This window comes from Kryptolebias marmoratus, linkage group LG10 (genome assembly GCF_001649575.2).
Source record: "Kryptolebias marmoratus isolate JLee-2015 linkage group LG10, ASM164957v2, whole genome shotgun sequence".
Taxonomy (NCBI): domain Eukaryota; kingdom Metazoa; phylum Chordata; class Actinopteri; order Cyprinodontiformes; family Rivulidae; genus Kryptolebias; species Kryptolebias marmoratus.
This window is the reverse complement of record NC_051439.1, coordinates 17734275-17756538: the sequence shown is the minus strand read 5'-3', so window position 1 is coordinate 17756538 and position 22264 is coordinate 17734275. Positions and strand designations below refer to the sequence as shown.

Genomic DNA, 22264 nt, shown 5'->3' with positions numbered 1-22264 from the left:
ATTTAAATACATAATATCTGTTTTAAGGATTTATTTGAGCATCAAGATGAAATTATGAAAACACAATAGTTTGTCCTAAATGTGATGAGTGCATTGACCATTATTTTTCTTCATTATATTTCAGATTTTTTCTTGTATCTACTCAGCTTGCCTCAGTGACACTCCCTGACACATCTACATTTGACTCAAGTGCACATATGTGCACAAAAACCCAAAAGTGGAGGAAGATTTAGGGAAAATCTTGGCAGAATCTCTTTAGTTCTTTTGGGTCCTCTTTTTATCCACTAATTCATCCCAGACCATGACACCATCCCGGGCCTCTTAGGTCAGATGCTGAACACATGTCAGCACTTTGACATTTAAGAAATCACGATGGATGTTACTCATTAACTGACAAAAGCCACTTGTGAGCTCAATTTTACAGTAAGAGTGTGAAATCTAAAATTAACTGGTGGGTATATTTTTTGAATCCTTAAATGGGTCTCTGGAGGTATTTAGGTTGAAACTGTTGTTCTTTGTCCTTTAAGAACTAACCAGTCACATCTGTTGAAATAACTATTTTCATGTGTCTGTTGTTGAGTCTAAGATCTCTTCTTCCAGTATTTTGATCAAATAAATGGCAAGTACAATAGATTCTTTAACTTGAGACTTCAGGTATCCTTGTGAAAATACTGAAAAAAGAAAAGAAACGGGCAGATGATGTTACAGCTCAGTTTGCTAACGTTACAAGTCGCCAGAACCTGTCCTCCCAGATGACCTTGAGCATGCCAGTGGTGTCACAGATAAGAGAGGCGAACATGGACACCTTTCTCGGAAAGCATGGAGGAGAAGCATCCACAGTGTTTCAGTTGAAGGAAGGAAATGTGGAAATCCTAACACCAGAATATGATGGAAGAATGTTCACACTCCCACAGTGGAGAGAAGGAAACACTGACATCTTTTTCACAAACCATGCAGAACATGCGACCCCAATGTTTCAATTTAGAGGAAGAAATGAAAAAATCTTTGCAGATGATGAAAGAGTGTCTGCAAACCTGCAGCTGACAGACAGAAACATGGACACCATTCCGATGAGCCATGAAGGGCAAGCTTTTACAAGACTCCAGTGGAAAGAAAGAAACTTTCAAATGGACCATAAAGGACAAGTGTCTATAATGTCTCAGGTGAAAGAGGAAAACATGGACACCTCTTCAGCAGTCTATGGAGGACAAGTGTCAACAAGGTCACAATTAAAAGAAGGAAACATGGACACCTGTCCTTTAGAACATGGAGGACAAGCTGTTCAATACATGAAAAGAGGTATTTCCACATTCTTTCTTTTTTTTAAATCAGCTTTTACAAGCATAATCAATATAATATTATTATAATAAAAAAATATTAAGAATTTAGTTGTTTGCAGTAAGATGGATTAGGATTTTTAAATGCGCCCTTACCCAAGATGTTTTCAGTGTAAATACTTCATAAAGGCCAGAAGGCAGCAAAGTAGAAAGAATATATTTCCTTATGACTGTGACATCCAGCCAAGCAGATAGTTAAACTAGATATTAGTTTGCCGCAGTTCACACTTACTATAAGTCACACCCAATAAGATTTAATAAAGCTATATGAATTAAATACCATTTCCACAGAGATTAACTATGTGAAATGTAACAATCAGCCATGCTGAGCTGGAAGAAGTGTAATATTTGTGATATATTGGGTGCTAAGCCTACAGAAAGGTGATCTTCCTCAGCTGGAATGTGGGCAGCCTTTTTGGGGTCTTGCAGATTCTTGATGTTATGTTGTGGCTGCCTGTGAGCCATAACCAATTCTTGATTTGAGGATTTTACTGACTGAAGAAGAGTCTGACATCATGTGACATTTATTCCTTCAGAATGTCTTCAGTGGGATTGAGTGTATTAAAATATTTAGTCTAGTCATGTCAGCAATGCAACATTAGACGATGCAAGATATTAAACATGTAATTTGTTGCTTGTGAAAAGCTGATGGATTTAAAACTTGTACTGCTAACAGGATCATGGGGCAGTGACCAGAGGCCAAGAATGTTGCAGTGTAGACACAAAAGCACTGTTCAGACTTGCCTGGGATTTGCAAATCTGAACTCACATTTGCGATTACATCAGATTCAATCAAAGGCTCTATCTCCATTTGTAAGAAATCATTTTGACTAACGATTAATAATTATAATTAGTTCATAATCGATTTTTTTCCAGCACAAAAATATAAATATACCAAGTTCATTTTGCTCTCTTCATAAACCAGGATGTCTCCATATTACTTAGAATGTAATTGTAGGTCAGTTTTTGGCAGTAGTGACAGTAAATTGCTTAACATCCTCCACGTTATCAGTTGCCAAGCATACAGTTTAAATTTAAGTTGCCACTACTTTAAACATGGGTATCACAGCTTGCTCTGGGAAATTATGCAACAGTAATAACTGGAGGAAAGGAAAGAAATGTGTCAATTTGAATTGATTAAACATCTGACCCACTTACACTGTTGTGGAGTTCCCCATATGATTTATAACAAACACAAAGGCATGAAAAAAGTTGAGACTTTGGCTAAAACCTCTAAACTTAGAACATTGATCATGATGGCCAAATTTGCTTTTACTATGCTGTCTGCAACTAACAGAATGACAGACTTTTTCTGACAAATGTATGTGTTATGATTTTGTGAATTGATAAGATGGAACTCAGCTTGTTGTAATTGGCTGGCCTGGATTCACATCAGTTTTCAGGGAAACCATTTGACTTACATCTCTGTGGGGAGAGTTGTTACTGATCGCAATACTGTGAAGGTACTGATGTTTGTCAGTAATTTTTTGTACTTTTATTAAGTTCGGACTGAGCAGACATGAGACCCTTGTTTACTGTCAAAAACAAACCTTGCTATTAAAGTGTTTTCTGGTAACATGGGGATTTAAAACTAATGATCACTGACTTAAAGCTCTGATCTGATGTATACAGATTTATCTTCCTACAGAATTGCCAACAATTAAGGTGGATTTACCATCCAGATACTCACATTTGTCATTTTTAAACTATACACGAAGAGTGATTGTCTCTGGTGATTTTTGTTTGTAATCGTCCCAGTCATTAATAGACATGATGCTATAAAATCATCTGATTGCTGCAGTATAGCTGCTTCATTATAATGATTTTTTCACAGTGATCCGTTTTTGCAAACAGTGCAAGCTCTGAACCACTTTAGAATAAAACTGTGGTAAAGGCTAAAGATAAAAAGCAAGCGAAGCTGCACCCACTCAATATTTACTTTGTTTTCTTGAGTTAAATTTGGCCTAAAGACTTCCAAATGTGAAGTAATGAAGCAGCATCCTGGTCACTCTCATATGTTGCCTTAAATTGATTGTATAATCTCCCTGTAGTTTTGCTGTGGCACATAGATTATAATCTAAACCTTTGAAGATAATGATGACACAGCGTAGCCGGGTTTAGTTGCAGACAACAGCCCCGTCTTTGATCGTCTGTATTTTTTTAAGCATTGCATTGGTTTAAATGCAACAGGAATGCAGAGGTTAGTGACACTCAAACCAGTTGAGTGTTTATGCTCCAAGCCAGAGGCAGCATTTATTTGGCTTTCCTGTTTAAATTCTGGCTAAGCGGAGCCTTAAGTGTGATGATAAACCCGAGTCCTTTAACGAGCTTGGTCAAAACCATCGGGCAGAAGGGTCTGAGCCAGAAACTCATCAAACTGTGCTGCTGTCTGTCCTAACCACAGCTCCCTCATTCACGTTGACATTTTCTGTGAGGATGCCCAGTACACTAATAAGGGCAGCAGAATGGGGTCTCTGAAAGAGGAGCCTGTTGAAAAACAAACACATGTTTGAAGTCAGTGAGGGTTAAACCAGCCATTTATAAAAGGGACTGAGAGATCCCTGTAAAACAGAGGTTTATAGAATCAATGAGAAATGTTGTGCAGGATGCATTAGTCACTTACAACGGTTTGTAATACAATATGGGGCTGAAATTATCATCTGAGTCATTTTAGAGAATGTTCTTTCCTATTACCAAAAATGAACATTTTACAAGGAGAATATTGAAATGTGTAGTTGACCAGATCTTCTGGTTATGTTGTGTAATAAAACTATGGCTTATCATCTTTTAAGCTTCTCCTTTCTCTGTAAATATACCAAATCTCATTAGTGACGTTTGGCTCATCATTTTTGAATTAAGTTTGGCAACCAAATCCAGGAGTCTGTTTATGGTTTCAAACTTTCCTTTTCAGAAAGATAGGAGCTACTATCCTTGAAGGATCTTTAAACAGTCGTTGACGTACATATGCTTTGCCAGATTTTTGTCTTGTTTTGCAGGTCTACATACAGTTCTGTGAACCTCACTACTTGTTTTCCCTACAATCATGCACCACTCAGTCACTCTGGGTATTTGTAGATATCTTATAAAGATAGATTTGTGTTTTTTAATTACTCCAATGAGTTCAGTTTGGCAGAGGTGGACTCTAATCAAGTTGTAGCATCCAAAAATGTTAATTTACATGAGTCAGAGGGTAAATGAGAGGTAGAGTTCTGTTTTTAATAAGTTTACAAAACACTTGGAAAGCCTCTGTTTGCATTTTAAATGTACTGATCTGAAATCAGATGATTATTGGATGCATCTGAAACAAAACTAAACTAAAGAAGAACTTTGAATGGTGTTATTATATCATTATTTTTGCTTGTTTGAGTAGGTCAGAATCAGACTCTTTTAATATTTTAGGCTCTTTCCTGTGAAAAGTGTGCACCAATTAACCCTTTTATTTTGATGTGATCTTCACATTTTTATATCACAGTAGTAAACCTCTCATGTAGGTCATTATCTATTTATACCTCAAATCTATCTATTCTTTTTCTAAATTAAGAAATCAAAGGGATATAGAGTTGAAAAGGTATTATTCTCAAAGGCATTCCTCTGGAGTAGTATCAGTTTACATTTCCTTTGGATAATTTATTTCCGTTGGTACTGAAAATCATTTGTGCTATGATGGCTTTGCCTGCATGTAAATTTGAAAGTTTGTTAGGATGTGACTAATACATATTACCACTCATTGACCAATGCTTTCAATCACAGTGATCACTATAAATTTTGAACATGAAAAACACTTATAGCAGATACTTCAACATTGCAGTTACAGTAAATTCTTTTCCTTGGGGCATTTTGTAAAGAAGGAAGCTCTTAAAGTCTAAATTTGACAGTAATAATTATTTATTATTGCACAGGAATTGAATGCCAGCTCTTACAAGAGGCCTTTTACAAGAATCTAAAACTAATGTCAACCATTACACAAAATTCTGAACGGTGATGGTGTTAAGTGATTAAATAACTCTCGACCATTAACTAAATTAGGTAATTTCACAAAGAATTTAGGTACCATCTATTCTTATAGGAAAAAATCACTACCATTTCCAGAATTCCCAGGTCCTGTAATTGCTTGCTCACAGTTACGTGCTCGCCCTGGAATGTCTGTCCTATTTTCTCACACTTCATGCTGCTTTTTTTTTTTTTTTTCCTTGTTCTGCTCAGTTTGTAACCAACACTCTGAGCAGGACACTCTTTCAGCTCGATCAGCTGTTACCCAGCAGGAAAAAAAGACTTGATGCTGTCCAGATAGACGCTGCACTTTGGGGGATAAAAAAAATTTAAGAGTATTTCCAGAAGCATCAGATAGTATGCTTCAAATGCTTCGGGTGTTTTTGACTTTGTGCAGAATCTACAGCAGATCAGGAGCAAAATTTCTAAACAATGTAGCTTAATGACTGAAACTGTCAAACTTTTGTCACCAAAGTTTGTTCATTTATCTGACCCAAGGTGTTTTATTTGCTTTTCAAAGCAGTACTGAAATTTCTCATATCTAGTTAAAATTTATATTTGCCTAAAATAATCAGAATGTGCAAAACATTATGAAAACATACAAGTGACTTTTTTATGTACCACAGCCTATATCATATGTTTCACATCTGGAAGTACCTATCTTTTTGACCTACATAACCAAGCTGAAGGCACATTACATCATTGTTCATTACTCTGTAGTAATTCAAAACAAATGCACTACATGCATCTTTGCCTCGCGCTCAGCGGGTCACTGAGCGTTGATATGTGTATGAATGTAGTTTAAATCTGAGGCTTCTTAAACTGCAGCCAAGAGCTTCTAGAGTTACACTGAGGGGAGCTGCTGTCCCAAGATTAACTGTAATTATAACAACGAAGGTAAGAAGAAAAAATAAAACCTTTTTCTGATTGAATGCTATGACATTTACACTACTCCTTCAATAACATGGAGGGTGTTTCTCTACAGAATCACTCTGTGGATTACAAGTTGATTTCCTCAAATAGCAATGTTTCTAGTGAGTGCCCTGTAAATTTAAAAAAAATACCTAAGTCTGATTCTGACATTGCCTAGCTTTAAATTGCCTTTTGTGTTTGTGTGTTTATTTTTTATGATTTCTTTTTATAGAGCAAAACACCTTAAAGAAATGATAATGTATCCTTTTTAAATTCAGGCTGCATTACAAATAATTTGTTTTAAACATGAGAGAATGAACGGAAACTTGAGAAGAACAAGAAAGAATATTATCGTAGTGTAAATGATGCCAGTGCTAACAACCTTTCTTCATAAATAAAAGAGGAACACCTTCATAGGTCAGATTTTGCTCTTTACTTTGAAGTGGCTTAAAGTAGAAACCTAAAATGCAAATGTTCTTAAAACTGATTCAAGATTTAACCCACTCATTCAAAGCAATGTTGTCCAAAGTTTGTTGAAAAGATAAGAGTCGCTGCGTATTTATCTAGTTTTTAATGGTTTAAGTTTGTCAACACTTGAAGCCCAAGAAGAAAAATGAGAAAAGTTGGTCTGAGGTCAGTTTGAGCCCATTACCTGTCAAGTTATCTTAGAATATAGGATGATGTCATGTCACTCTGAGATTTTCCAGGAATGTTACTTTTCACACAAGTCAAATGGTTCCCCCAAGAAACCCTTTCACAGATTTATGGAGGTTGGCTCTTTCAACATACATCTGTGAACTGCCTGCTGATGTTATTCAGGGCTTTCCAAGTGTGAAGAAACAAAATTTCTTCCTGTATGACAATATTCGTCATCCTAGTTGCTACTCTGTGCATGACTTTAATTGAAAATTGATGTCAAGTTTTGGGTTTTCAGTGGCTAAAATGAGTATTTGCATACTGCTGGTCCATTGGGGTTTAATTCTAGTCATTCAAGTGTAATTCTTTTTATTTTATCTTTTATCAAACATGCTTTTTGTTCATATGATCAACCGCAACTGACACCCCAAAGTGATCAAATGATGCTGTTCCTCAGGGAAATGTTTATATTTAAAGCAGATGTATAGAGCTTTAATAAAACTGCCTATTAGGTAATATTACAAGCACATAAAACAGTAAGAATGTTGCGTACAAGCTTATGTAGTTTCCAAATTTACCAAAGCTAAGCCGGAGGGCTTCCACTTTAAAATGCTGACATGTTCAAAACTGCTGTTTATGTTTGTGTTTATATCATTCCTAATCCCTGAACAACAGCCTAATAGCCCCTCTGGTTCATACTTAATAAAAGGTGGGAGGTCAGGGGTATCAGCTCACATCTGGCTGCCACATTTGTGTGCAGGATGTGAAAGGATGAAAGTTCAGTAGAAAATTTCCCATAGTTAATAGTTTGTTACAAGGCCAATGACAGGAAGATGCTATTGTGAAAGTTATTTGTAAAATGGGTTTGACAGGTAAACCTTTTATTTAGGCATCTTTTTGAAAGATGGACTAGCAATCCTTTGTAATGAATTTTAAAGTCTACATATATTATCTTGTGTAATACCAGGTAATGAAGGAATTACATAAAGATACTGTCAGCCTGTAACTTCAATCAACCCTGCATGTCTCAATTCAGATTTGTTTCCCATCAGGTCCACAGTTTTCCATGGGAAAACGAGAGGCCTTTGAGATCTTTATTAGGGATCATGAGGAGCATCTAACCATTGAAGACAACAAGAAAATACTCAAAGAAAGGTTGGTGAAAAGTGCAACAGTTTTATGAACTCCTGATATTGTAAATATTTTCCTATGCTCATTGTTTTTCCTGATAAAATACAGTGGGATCATGGAAAGTGTCAACAGACTGAAGATAAAACTGCATGCGTGCAGTTATCAATAACAGCCAACAGTTTTTTTTGTTTTAGTACCTCTGAAAACATTCAGATGTTTCCAATCAAGGACTAAAATACTGTATTTATAAAAATGTCACTTAACCTAAAAGTTTGTTGTTTTGTGACAGTTTTTTCAACAGCAAATGTTTCATTTTCCACATTCTGTTTAAATAGGTTTTTTGAAGCTAATGTGGTTTATAACATCTGGATTCTTTTTAACAGATCAGCTGAGGCCAGAAAACTTGGAGAACAACTGAATGAAACCAAAAACAGAATCAGTAAGTTCCACCAACTGTTGGACGTCGTCCTCTAGAGATTACAGCATAGTTTGGAACTGTGAATATGTTTAATTTTGTATATTACTCAAGCTATTATCCCTACTAAAAAGCATTAATTACCAGATCATTCTCAGGGTGCTGTGTCCCTGGAGTGTCAGAATATCTTTCAGCACATTCCTAAACTTTTCCAGCAGAAGGCATTCTAATTTCCATCCATCTACAGTAGCCTTCCAACCTGTACTTTTTACAAGGCTGACTCTGACTGTTTTATGACGACTCTCTGAGTGCACCCCTGAGTTTTCCAGGAAAGTCACTAACTTACTCAGCCAAAATGAGGCCTGGCATTAACTTGGAGTGCAACGCTTATTGAATCCAAATATCTCCACAGTTTGTCTGCTGTGGTTTATCAACACATGTACGGTGCGTCCTACAGCCATTTGAGAAAATAAGTATCTTTTCATTCTTAGGTGTTACACACAGGACGTGATCTTTCCAAAGTCTTAAAATTAGATGAATTTAATTAGAAGACCAATAGTCACATAAAACACAAAAAACTGTGATGTTCATTAGTTTAAAAAAAAAGAACTAAGACAAAACACTGGAACAGTGAGCAAAAAGCTGAGGTCATTCTTCTAGAGCAATTAGTAGCAGCCCAGTGCTGCTAATCAAATGTAATTAACTGAGCTTCACAAGTGTGAGCTCCTCACACAAAACGTTTAACACAGCTGCCAGTCTTCTCAGCACTGGACATCCCAGTAACTTTATTTCCCAAAGTCAGTCCCAAAGTATTTGAAAAGAAATAAATAGCTCCGGTTACACTTTACCTCTTTACCTTAAATGTTTAAGTTCATGGCAGCACAAACAGAAAAAGATGGAACAAGTATGGCTTTTTTTTTAAAGGCCCCCAGGAGAAAATCTTTTCTCTTTAAAAAGATTATTACAGCACCGCTTTGGTTTTTAAGTTTCATCTGAACAAACCACAAGACTTCTTGATCAGTGTTCTTTAGAGATGAGCTTGAAGGGGAGATGTTTGCCCATAATGCACTGCAGCATGTTTGTACAAAACCCAACAGCATATCAGCAAAACAACTGCCAACACGGTGGTGAACGGCTGATGATTTGGGCTCGTTTTGCAGCCACAGTACCTGAACACCTTATGGTCGTTTAGTTGAATGTGAACTCCTCTGTACATGGATACATGTTATAGTCAAATGTGAGGCCATCAGTCCGACAGCTGAAGTTTGGACCAAAACTGGGTCATGCAACATGACAATTCACCACAGAATGCCTAGAAAAAGTAAACATTAAGTAAAGAAACATTGTATTTAATAAAAACAGTGGGCCCGAAGGAGTTTGAGGGTTATATTGTTTATACAGAGGACATATTTTGTTGAGTTTTTGTTAAATAAATATTGTTGCAAAATAAAATAGCATGTGTTGTTTATCTGAAAGGCTGTAAAAAGTTTTTTTTTTTTACCAGATCAGAACCAGATCATTCTTATTATGCCCTCATGCATAAAACCTTAGATGTGAAAGAAGATATACCTTTTTTCATGTGACTGTTAGACACAATGAATAGCTCTTCAGTATATAAATTTTATTTTTCTTTTTAATGAATTTGAAAATTCAGATTATTGAATAATTTACACAGGAAAACATGAAGGCATGTCCTTTCATAAGTGACAGAAAATTTTACATTATATTACAATATGTATTTTTTTTACTTTTTACAGCAGTTTTATTAGACTTCTAGCTGGTTTGAAATCTCTAATACATGCAAATTTATGAATTTTCATGGATTTGTAGCTCATTTCACATGCCATTGAAATGGATATGCTTGCACAGAGCCTGGCATCCCTGCTACCTTAGATCACGCTCAGTGGTTTGGTAGCATTCATTCATTTCCCTTATATATGCCAGGATGTATTTATCATCATTAGAATTGATTTTATTTTCTCATTTCACCCCACAAGGTGCTGACACAGCTGTATATCTTCTGCATCACCAAGGAATCAGCTCTGACAGCATGTAGAGTATTAACTCTGCACACAAAGTTTAATGTTGCCCACACACTGTGGAGAAAATGGGGTAAAACGTCTGTAACACTTTCTTGGTCGGAGTTCTAGAAACCAAATTCTGTTTTTTTTAATTGACATTTTGAAAACCTTCCCCGAAACATCTTGGTGCTGTCAAATATTATTACATTGCAAACGTATGGACCTGCATTCTTTTTGGATGAGACCGTGTTTTTAATGGAAGGTGGTTGCTTCTCCTGGCTTGTTAAAAGAACCACAATATTTAACTTTGTGAGTTTCTTTGCCATGTTGGAGGCCCTGTTTGGACACTATTCACCACCTGTGTCTTATAGCTAATGCAGATCGTGGAAACTGCTAGCATAATATAGACACCAGCTTTCTCTGATGGATCTACTCAGCATGAGGGTCAGTAGCAGGGGAGAAAGGGAGAGGTGGTAGCCCAAGGAAACATCAGTGTGTAAACATTTTTCTGGTTTATACTATTGTTGTTGGCCATGACATATGGCCCTGGAATCCAATCCCAGTGGAAGAGTATACATTTTGAGCACATAAGTCCAGAAAGTGCAAGGGTTTAAATTTGTTCAGAGGGATCAGTGATCAGTGATGCACATTCTCTGCTGAATGAAAGGTGAGGGGCAGCTGGAAACGAGCAGCATCTCCTAATGGCTCTACCAGATGTTACAGGATTTATGCAGCATAGTTTTAGATAGAACATCTGGTATCTGTTTAGTTATCACACTTTGCTCATCTTTACTGAAATGACCTTCAGACTCAGGTCTCTTAGTCTTAAATGTATATCCCCCATCAAATAACAACAAACACCTTGGAGAACAAATATTGCTGAGTAAATAAAGTTTCTGCATCAAAAATCCTTTTATGTCATAGGCTGAAGTTTATGAGGCTGTTTATTTACTTTTTTGCATTTCTAATGTTGCAAATGAAACTGGTTTATAGAAAGTTCTTGCTTAGGCAGCAGTGTCATAAACACATCTGTCCAACAAAAACAAAAAAAATGTTTAGTATGAATTTCAGTTCAGTTTCAACAACTTATCATATTTTTTACGAGTTGAAATTACATTTGTTAAAATTTTTATGCGGGGGATTTATTCTTCAGTAAAATTAATGGTTCAGATCAACATATGAATTGTTTTGCATATTGCCTTTTTTCTTTTTCTTTTTTTTTTTTTTTTTGGGGGGGGGGGGGTTATGCTACACATCATATTTAAATCTCAGGCCACAAAAAGTCCCCGAGCCATTTATTGAGGCTTGTCTGCAAAGATGATTGTCCATTGCTTGATGGTGTGTGAGAAAAGTCTGTGTGGTTTGAAGAATGATGTGGTGCTGAGCCCTCAGTCTTGTCTTGGAAGGAGAATTGGAGCACTGAAATGTAATAAAGTATTGCCACAATCAGAGCTCACCCTATCATTACTTGACACATATGTAAATTTATTGGACTTCCATACCAGTTGCAGTCAGGAATGTTGAATTTGACGTCAGATTTGGAGCCTCTGAAAGGCTGTCCTGTTGCAAATCATCACTGCATGTTCTAGTGTTGTTGGTCACTCAAACAGCTTTACACTACAGGACATGTCATCTCAGTCATTTCTAATAGATGTCTTAGTATTCACAGCATTATCTCTGTCTCACACAATTATTAACATGTCCAGGGCAAAATTAGCCATAGGACTTCTTTTTTATGTGAACAGATTTATCAATATAAGGCCTAGTTTAAGACAGAAACTGTGTCAAGACAGACCTTAGGAAATAAAGCAAAAACAAAAAAGGACGACCAAAGGATGGTAGCCTTTCTTATTTTAATACTGAAAAAGTTTGAAACTACCAATAGGCATCTAGAATATGGCTGCTCAGTCCAACTGAGAAAATGTGTAAAGCAACGATGAGTTCAATTTTTGTTTAACTTCTCAGGATGGAGCAAACTGCAGAAACAATGACCATGAATACAAGGAAATCTGGGAGAGCCCTATAGTGTGACCAAACCAGAGTTTGAGCCTGAACACAGTGGAGCATCTTTGGGGAAACCTGAAAATGTTTTGTGCTCTGAAGCTTTTCACTCAGCCTGGGTGAGCTTGAATGCTCCTGCCTGCAAAAGCAGGGACACTTCTAAAGATAATAAGCAAATTTGGGAACAAGACTTAAAACGTTCATTGCACCTAAATTTCCAACACCAAGTAACAAGGCTGAAATAATTCAGATTTAATAAATCAAACTCTACCTGTTTAGTTTATTGACAATGGATAATGTCAGGAAAGTGAACAATATGTGGGATATCTAAAAGGAAGGAACTGGAAGTTTTTTCCTGTAGACAGCCATCATGTTTACTCTTATTTTTGAGTTTAAAATTTTCTAGGCCTACATTTGTATTACCAATAACAAAATTAAAAATACAGTTGTTTTCTAATCATTCTTAATGGTTCAGTCTAGTTCTAATCCCATTTAAGGGAATCTCAGGAAGATTAGACTATTTGTATAATGCATGTTTTGATCATTGATTCCTTACTTTGGCTGTTAATGCAGCCATTGTTCAGATTTTAGTTGTATATAATGCTGAATCTGTGGTACTTGGTCTGATTGTCCTATAACTCCTTTAACTATTTTTATATTGCCTCACAAATCAGGTACAAAAGATCTGTCAAATATAACAGATTTGTGGTCACAACTACAATATTACATAATCAGAAATTACATTTCCCACTGTGCTGTTTTGTTTTGTAGTTTGGCATAAGACTTAAGAGTGATTATTTACATGCCATGACTAATGTGCTGGAAACGGTAACACCTTGTGCTCATCATGCCTTCATGCATGCCTTGTAGTTTTTCATGCTGTCATCGATTCAGGGACATGGTTTAAACATTTCTTAATCTCTTCATGCTGCTCTGAAGAAGTAGACCCTACATCAGTTAATTGTGGGCGTGTTTTAGAGAGTTGTGTGTCTGTTTGAGACGACTCGGGCTGCCTACCTGACCACAAAATGAAGCCACAGGGCGTCTCAGTTCATTTACATTCTCAGCTACCAAAACATATGGCTTCGTGCAAGGTTCCCAAACTCTGGTTCAAACTTCATAGGCATTTGGAAAAAACTCTGTCATCATGAGCATGATATGTCTTTCTGTGTCACGTATAATATTTCACTTGATCCATTCATGTCTCCTGTGTCTACTGAAACCCCCAAAGTGGTGTACTTTGAAGAAACGGGTTTCTGATGGGTTTGAAAAGATGAACTGGTTGCATGTTCACTTTGCAAACAATTTTAATACAAATGTATTTTTGGAAAAGAGTTCTGGCTAAATGCAAAACACAACCTGAGGGTTTAAAAAACTAATTCCACACAATTCCTTGTTGTTTGAAGTTTTTACCTAAGAAAAACATCCTGTTGTTGCAGTATAATGGTCTGGAGCAATAGTCCTCAGGGCTTTTTAACATTTTTTTCTCCGTACTTGCATAGAAGATCTACAGCAGATTTCTAAAAGTCGTGTCTTTAAGGAATTTATAAAATGCAGCAAAGGCATGCCGGACCAGAGAGCTGCATCATTGTTTTGTTGATTACCTAAATGTCACGTTTTCAAAAAAGAACATTATGGGAATCATCTTCTTGATGGTAAAATACTGTTTTCTGTTTGTCACCTTGGAGCTCCTTGAAATTTAAATATAAAGACATGAGAGTTGAAGGTTTTTGTGCAACAATCAATAAACAAAGTCTAGAATAGCTGACATTAAGAGTCCCATGACAGATGTCTTCCACAGGGTCTGTCTGAAATTTTGAAGAATTATTCTAATGATTTATCTCAGCTTAGGCCTGCAAGCTTGATGTTTTAAAGTGTCAACATTTTAGATTTGAAAATAGTTGGCATTTAGGATTTTATATTGACAACACATTTTGGACTTTCGGTACATGATTATTGAAATTACAAGATCAAGAGTCTTTGATTTTTTTCTTCCCTACAAGACACGACGTTACCGTGACTTCTTTCTTTAGATTTTTACCCTTCTGTCTAAATTATGTACAATCAAACTAAGAATGTAATTTACCCAAACATCCCATATGTATCAGCTAGACTCAAATTTGTTGTTCAGTATGAGTTTAATGTACTTTTGACTTTTCTCCAGCTGATAGCTGCTGTGCTTCCCCCACTGATGAGTGCAACATGTGGACATGTTTTCTTTTTCAGACTAGGAGCAACACATGTGTTTTTTGGACACATAAGTGATTATTTATACCCCAGCACAACAAATGCTACTGGTCAAAAAGAGTTTTGGACAGTTTTAGTTTTTTCAGACTTTATGAGGATTTTAAAACTATACTGCTAAACTGTTGGATTACTTTTCTTTTTTTTTAATTTTGAGTACAAGAGAAATACAATGTACATTATATTTGATAATAATATTTTTAAAGAAAATGTTTTTTTAAATTTCCCTAGATGAGTTGAAGAAGCAGTTAGAGATGCGGAGGAAACAGAAGGCAGCTCACGGTAAGATTAAGATGAATATAAAAATAATATTTTGATTTTATAATTTTAAAACTTAAACAATGTCCAGAATAGTCAACCACATTAAGAGCTAAATGATATGAATGACTGAAATGGATTCAACATACATTTATATCTCAACTTGTCATAGAAAGTGGAAAAGTTCTTCCAACTTAAAATGCAGAAACTGAAGTTTGAACAAAACTTTTACAAGTGGAAACTCTTTTTGGTATATTTTTGATGCGAAGCTCTCATCTGAAAGGGTTGTAAACACTGAATATTGTGGGTGCTTTTGTTCTGCATGTGCATCAGTGGCCACTTCAAAGTTCCTTCACTAGATCAAACTAACAAAGACTGGGCAGCACAACTTCAAGACGCCTTCATTTTTTCTTTCTTTTCCGACTGGTTTGATCTGGTCGTAAAACACAAAAACATCTCCTTCCAATTCAGCCATTGAAAACCTTTCTTATTATTTTGACTCTGAGCATCAGAGAGTCTGTTTTTTGTTATCTGGGGCTTAAAGTTTAGTGCTGTCTTAAAAGAAAATGCACTTATATGTGAATACACATATTAATTAATGTATTGAAAACAAAAATGTTAATTGTCTTAGTGTTGTTATGTCATAAATTGAGAGACTTGTTTGTATTTAAATCCTTTTCAAATAGATTTGATGGGGAATCACACGCAGGAGGAGTTTGACCCTGTGGAAGAAAACCTGCGCAAACAAATTAAAGAAGAAAAAACAGCGTGAGTTTCTGAATTTACGCACTAAATATTCTTTCTCTATTTTCTTAAGATTTCTCCTGAGTCTGTTTGGGCTGACTGAACACAGCAGGTGCTGTGTAACGTAGACGAAAGATAGATTTTGTGCTGCTGATATCTCCTGTCAGTTACAAGAACACTATAGGACGCCTAAAAGCGCTGAAGACAGAGATTGAGCATCTGCAGCTGTTGTTGGAGAGGGTGAAGGTCAAGATCCAGAAGGATTTTCAGAAGTGGTGGAGCCAGGAGGCTTCTAATCTGCAGGTGACTGACCTTACTTCTACATGTGTGACAACGCCACGTAAATCTCCTCAGATCATGACGTAACAACAGCACAAAGATGTCCTTCTCATATGAGGCTTGTCTCTTCATTTTTGTATTTATGGATATTTCCTTTAGCATGTTGGTCTTCATGGACATCTTAAAATGTGTTGATATATGTAAGTCTTTGACTTTGGAGGCTTTTTATTGTAGAAGTGTGTCGAATTCAACCTCCGCTTAATATTAATCCAAATGGGACCTGGTGGGAGGAAACGTAGGAGTCAAATACACTGAGATCCATTTTTTTTCTCTATTCCATGTGACTGTAATAAACCAAGACTTCAATAGTAACAGGGTGTATAATAAAATGACTCATTGTCTATTTCAGTCTAAAATACAAAAGCTTGAGGAGACAATGGCTGGCTGAAGATGCGTGTGTAACACTGACTCACAGAGAAGTCTCTGTTGTTGTTTTTTGCCTTGTTGGCTGTTTCTGCACTTTTTGGAAAATAGTCACAGAAAAGATGTAAAGACATCTGAAGAACAGACGCTGCTGGCCTCTGCTCTTTGGTTTTTGATCTTGTGAATGAAGCAGAATACTTCCCTCACATCTGTTTGGAGATGTGTCACTGAAAGGCCGATGGTTAAAGAAGGAGGTCTGACAGATGGGCCCTACATGTGCAACGTTTGGTTCACAAAGCACGACGCAGATTGTTTGCTTGCCAGTTTATGTCCAACAGCTTTCTTCAAGTGTTTATTGCAGATATGTGCTTGCCTCAACAATGTTAAAATGTCTGATGAACTGAAGAGCCAAAAGTATCAGAAGTCCTCTGTTCATCTTATTTAAGTTTTATTGGTGTTTTGATTAAGAGAAGGAATTTCAGTAATTTCTCATTACTTGTGATTAGGAATCTGAGTTGGAAGCTGCAGCCAGATGTAACACAGCTTCACCACGTGGATCCTTGCTGCCATCTTCACCTGGCACTCCAGAACTTTGGTGAGACCGTTTTCTTTTACCCTGCAGACTGAATGCATCGATGACTAATTTACCAAGGACATACTATGCATTTGTTTTCACAAAGTGGCACAAGTTCTTAATTCGTTTGCAACAAATTTTGCTCAAAATTTAACAGAATTACAGCAACAAAGACTTTATATATCTCCCATTTTTAGAGCTCATTTTTTGCAGCTGATTTTACAGGAAAAAGTGAGACCCTTGACTTAACTACTCCATGTTTTTAGCTGTTGTTGTACAGATAGTTTATTCTAATGCACAGCAAAACCAGCTTAGACTGGGACCTTTTGGCTGTTTGTAATTATAGTTTTATTTCCATATATATGTACTTTTTTGCAATTTAGCCATTTATGATAAGCAATGATCTATTTTAAGTAAATTGTTATTGAAATCCCACTTTGTGGACACAAACACTGAGTAATATACCAGGCAATATGATGATTAGAACATTTGTGTTTTTTAAATCTGCTTGTTTTCTACATCTTTTCCTTATTATTATTGCTAATATGAGCTACATTTAAACAATTAGTAATTATTAATTAAATAATTATTAATTATTTTGTGAATTATTACCGCTTTCACTAATGGTGCATTAAATGAAAAGTAAATATATTGATTTTTATTTCCCATCTTCAAAACAGAAAAATCAATAAGTACGATTTTCTAGTCAGGCTTTGAGACAGCAAACAGAATGAGTGGTAGAGTAATACTCTCTGTTTAAAACTCCCGATGAGAAGTTAACCCAAGTGAAAACATATAAAGTTTGGCCCTGTCTGATACAGTTACTGGAGCAGGATTTGAAGTTAAAGTTAAGAAGAAATAAAGGTGAGAAGGCTTAATCTCTGTTGCACTAAAGAGGAGAATTAACAAACTGTTTTTCTCCTTTCTGAACTGTTCACTGATAATTGTGTTTTTTGAGTGTGTATTGATGTTGGACATCTAAATATATGCTGTCAAAACAAATAAAAGTGATGTTTTTCCAAATATACCCGTTTTCAAAGAAAGCGGAAGTGTCACTGAGTTTACATTTTCTTTTCTTAACTCTGGTCACACTCAGAAAGTAGCCAATTTACCCACGAGAAACACATCCTCTCACTTGACTCATTGCTGCTCATTACATTATGTTATTTTTACCCTCTCACCATCTGTGCTTGGAAAATCACTCGATTATTCCACAACAATCTGCAGCTCTTTTGTGCTCGTTTCCATGGAACAGATATCGATTAATGGCCTGCATTTACTGGCATTGTGTTTGTTTGCTTTATGACGTACGTAAGTGATGTTCACAATATAAGTGATGACACAGGTGGCGTTTATCAGTCCAGATCTGCCAGCGCAAAGGCTCTGATGTCAGATGTCATAGCACAGTCACAGAAAAAATAAGCGGATTTGTCCACATTGTGTTTAGATATTGACTACATACTCTGCATTAAAAACAGTTTTTTTTAATGTAGTCATCAAATAAGTTAGAACAGTGTAAAAAGTAATAATAGTAAGAGTAGTAAAAGTAATACATGACGTGATACAGTTTGATTTAAACATCATCATCATATTAAACTGCAGGCAATAATTGTGTTCAGTCTGATAAACCTTAATTAACCACACCTTTGTGCTGAAGCTCCCTCTTGTGGTTAAGAGAAGTGCATGCACTTGAGTAAAAATGCTTCATAAAACTCCACGATTCATTGTACCTATAAAAATACAGTTCTGTGGTAATTTATTTTAAAAAAAAAGAACTTGCCATTTCTTTTCAGTTCTCCTGGTCTGAGTAGCACATTGAAGGAGTCTCCAGCAGACCGAGACACAAATCCAGGCCGATCAGTCTCTTTGACTCAAAATCTGAAGTCAGTCACATTTTATTTTTTATTTCTCATCTTTTTCCCTGTAAAATCCATCACAATGCAGAAACCACTACATTTATGTGACTTTCAGAAGCGCCGTCCCCGTTAACATCCCTGCGTCAGCCTGGCAGAGTCAGCCCCGAGATGAGAAGACGGATCCTAACCTTAATCGTTCTGCAGAATGGAGGTATATAAATAACTATTCAAAAGTCTTTGTTTACTTTTTGTGGATTCGAGAATTGTACAATGAATGTAGGCCATGAAACGTCCCATTTAAATATTTTTCCAGAACATCATTTACCATATTTAGAACATAAACTCTCTTAAACTAATTGTAAATTTGAAATTTCTTAGACATCTGCTAAAACAGGATACGGTCCTGATAAATTGTACCACTAACTTCAAATCTGTGAGCTATCTTTCAGCATACATACAACACAGTAGCACTTTCTATATATTTGGAGCACCTTTTAAATCCATACGTCCAGTCTGCAGATTTTATGGCTGTTCTGTGTTTTCTTTTCACTTACGAGTGCTGCCATTAAGTTTTATGTCTTTGTGAAGTAACGTCTACATGTAATGTTCACAAATCAAAAAGTCTCACCTTAACCCAGATGCTGAAGGCTGCTTTTTTTACAGCCGCCATTAAACACTCAGTGTATTATGTATATGCTTCCTTTCAAACAAGCACCCGCAGTACAAACCATTCATTGTTTCACACAGAGGCTGTAAAATATGAGGAGCTGGTGCTTGTTAAAGTTTTTGCATTCAATTTTTAAACATGAACTGTTGAAATGTTGAACAGCAGTGGTGGTTAAAGTGGTGAACGAGAGGCTTTTTGCCCTCTCCCAGACGGATGCACTCCCACTTCTCCGTTTGAAAAAAAAGTCTTTGACTCTTACTACGTCACAATAACTCTGAGTGCCTTTCAGGGATCTTGCCACAACAACAATCACATCGTCTTCTATTCCGCTGACTGGAGATCAGCAAGTTGATGCAGATATCCTGGCTTTTGTCATGGCACGGAAAAACCTCCTCAGCAGGATAGGTAACAAACACGCAGAGGCACAGAAAGCATGCATGTTCAACGCTGCACTCTGGTGGGGAGATGTGTTACATTACATCATAGAGTTTAGCTTTGCTAGCATTGATTAGTTTCAGTAAATCAGTGCTAATTTACAATCCCAAATCAGAGAGCGGTTTGATGATGTAGAAAAAGGGATTCTTACAATTTTTGACATTTATGTTACCTTTCATTTTTTTATACCTAAAACACCTTGTAGCATTGAAGAAACCACAGGATGAAGCATTTCAGCTGTCATTTTTAGTGACGGGGTTGTCACTGTGCAGAATGTTGGAAAAATACATGGCAGGAAGTATGCTGCTGTAACGTTTCAGCTGTACTTTTCTGCATTAATGTTTCCATCACAGAGGTGGAAATGAGCAAGATACAAGATAAAATATTTCTAAATATATCACACAGGCTTGGGTATGTGCTGTTTTATCGACTTTCCGACATCCACGCCACCTCAATAACTACACTCACTCTCTCTCTTTGAGTCTGTTCCTTTTTCTGTGACCTTTGTGTAGTTGTTTGCTCTGAAAACAACTTCAGCTGACAAGGCAGTGTTTTGATTCGCCATCAGATATTCAGAGCAGCTGAGGTCATGTGAACAAACAAATGTGCAAATGTGCAGAAACACCAGAGAGGAAATACGTTTGACTCGAGACTGATGAGTTTTTCTTTTTTATTGTCACTGAAATTACAGATTAGACGGAGGTGATTAAATGAAGCCCTACATAAAGTGTCTTCTCCTGTCAGATTTTATTTTATTCTCAACAATAACACTCCCTCATTGTTCAGGCTCCTGTCTTGTGTATTTCAGGCCAGCCTCAGCCGTAAAATGAAGACCCCGGACACCGTCGCTTCAACTTCCACATCTCCCAGGTGAAAACATTTCTGCAAACTGTCACAGATTCAGGCCATCAGCATAAACACACAGCATACACCAGCTGTTTGACATAAACAAAAAAAAAGTCAAAACATGACAGGAAGAAGCAAGCTGCCATCAAACTGTTAGCTGGGTTTGTTGTAGGTGTTGACAGGAAGTTTCTAAATGTGGAAACAAACGTGTTTTATACATAAACTTGATTTCACTTTAAATGATCTCTCATGTATGTGTAAAATATCCTAAAACTATGTACAATACTGTATACAAGAGCAGTTTTTATTGGATTTGAAGAAACTTTTCAGAGCAAAGTAAAAAACTTTTACTTTCCTGGCACTTGGTTTGTTACTCCACCCTGTCAGCCTGTTGCTTCTTGTTTTCTGCCTTTTTCTTTTCATCCAGGTCACTGTCGGTGCACAGAGTTGTATGTCTCTGTAAAATCTGCCCTGTGGCTAATCCTTTACAGTCATTTTCCTGCAAATATGCTGCAGGGTTACAGTTTGCTTATTTCTTTTATAGGACTCACTTGGAAAATTACCTAAGAAGATTATCTGTCTCATAAATGTCCCTTTGGATGCAGATATAACAGTTCATTAGTAGTACTGGGAAAAAAGGTTCATAAGTAGTTTAAGCTATTCCACATTACTGGAAATTCTACATAACATAGAACCTAAAGGGTGTGATTAGCAGTTGGCTGTGTGTCTCAGGTCTTTACAGGTTTTGGGTTTAACATTATATAAGCAAAAATCCATCCAGTCCCTTTGAAGCCACATACGCATTTGAAACAACTTGTCAACGTGTTTGCATGGCTTTGCCTTGATTTGTTTGACAGATGATAAGAAGTTGCACGCTTTGCATTCAGGCCTCAGGTCTTGGTTGCCTTGGATATTTCTCCAAGGCAACTCGGCCTGTAAAGTCATATCTGTTACATCTCTTCACTATAAATACAAGTCCGTTTCCACGAAAGTCGAGACACTGACTGTCGAAAGGAAAAGAGTTGCATATTTAAATAAATAAATAAAAAATTGAAAAAACGAAGCCATACAAAGTAATGCAAACACAACATTTAAAATGCTGAAACATATGGTAGTTTTGTAAAAGTCATGCATTAGAAACTGAATTTAAAAGGTTAAAAAAAGGAAAGTTTGACAAAATAAAAAAGGTTTTATGAAGTCACAGTAGAAGTCTAAACAAATTTGTCATGATCGGGGTGGAAGGAGGCGAACCCTGAGCGCAGACTCATGTTGGTAAAAAAACTAAATTTATTTAGAAATAAAAAGCAAACCCAAAACAAAGGCTGACGTGGCAGCAAAACCTAAACTAAATTCAAAAATATTAACTAAACAAAACATGAACAGACCTGTGACAAGAGAAACCACTGGGAGACGAGAAAGCACGAGTAAACGGAAGGATGGCACATCAGGGAGGCAAAGAATGACAATGAACCAGCAGCTAGTGAGAGAAGTGACC

General features: G+C 36.5%; 1 protein-coding gene across 1 annotated transcript in view; it reads left to right on the top strand.

Moving 5' to 3' along the window:
• Positions 1 to 22213, top strand: part of kif6 (kinesin family member 6) — a 48800-nt gene extending 26587 nt beyond the window's left edge. The window contains exons 13-23 of the mRNA XM_017431709.3: positions 655 to 1299; positions 7928 to 8030; positions 8390 to 8445; positions 14919 to 14969; positions 15632 to 15713; positions 15857 to 15992; positions 16898 to 16986; positions 18759 to 18848; positions 18937 to 19032; positions 19778 to 19893; positions 20732 to 22213. Coding sequence (XP_017287198.1) covers positions 655 to 1299; positions 7928 to 8030; positions 8390 to 8445; positions 14919 to 14969; positions 15632 to 15713; positions 15857 to 15992; positions 16898 to 16986; positions 18759 to 18848; positions 18937 to 19032; positions 19778 to 19893; positions 20732 to 20748 — 1481 coding nt within the window. The 3' untranslated portion in view covers positions 20749 to 22213. The remainder of the gene's footprint in view (positions 1 to 654; positions 1300 to 7927; positions 8031 to 8389; positions 8446 to 14918; positions 14970 to 15631; positions 15714 to 15856; positions 15993 to 16897; positions 16987 to 18758; positions 18849 to 18936; positions 19033 to 19777; positions 19894 to 20731) is intronic.
• Positions 22214 to 22264: the final 51 nt, after the last annotated feature.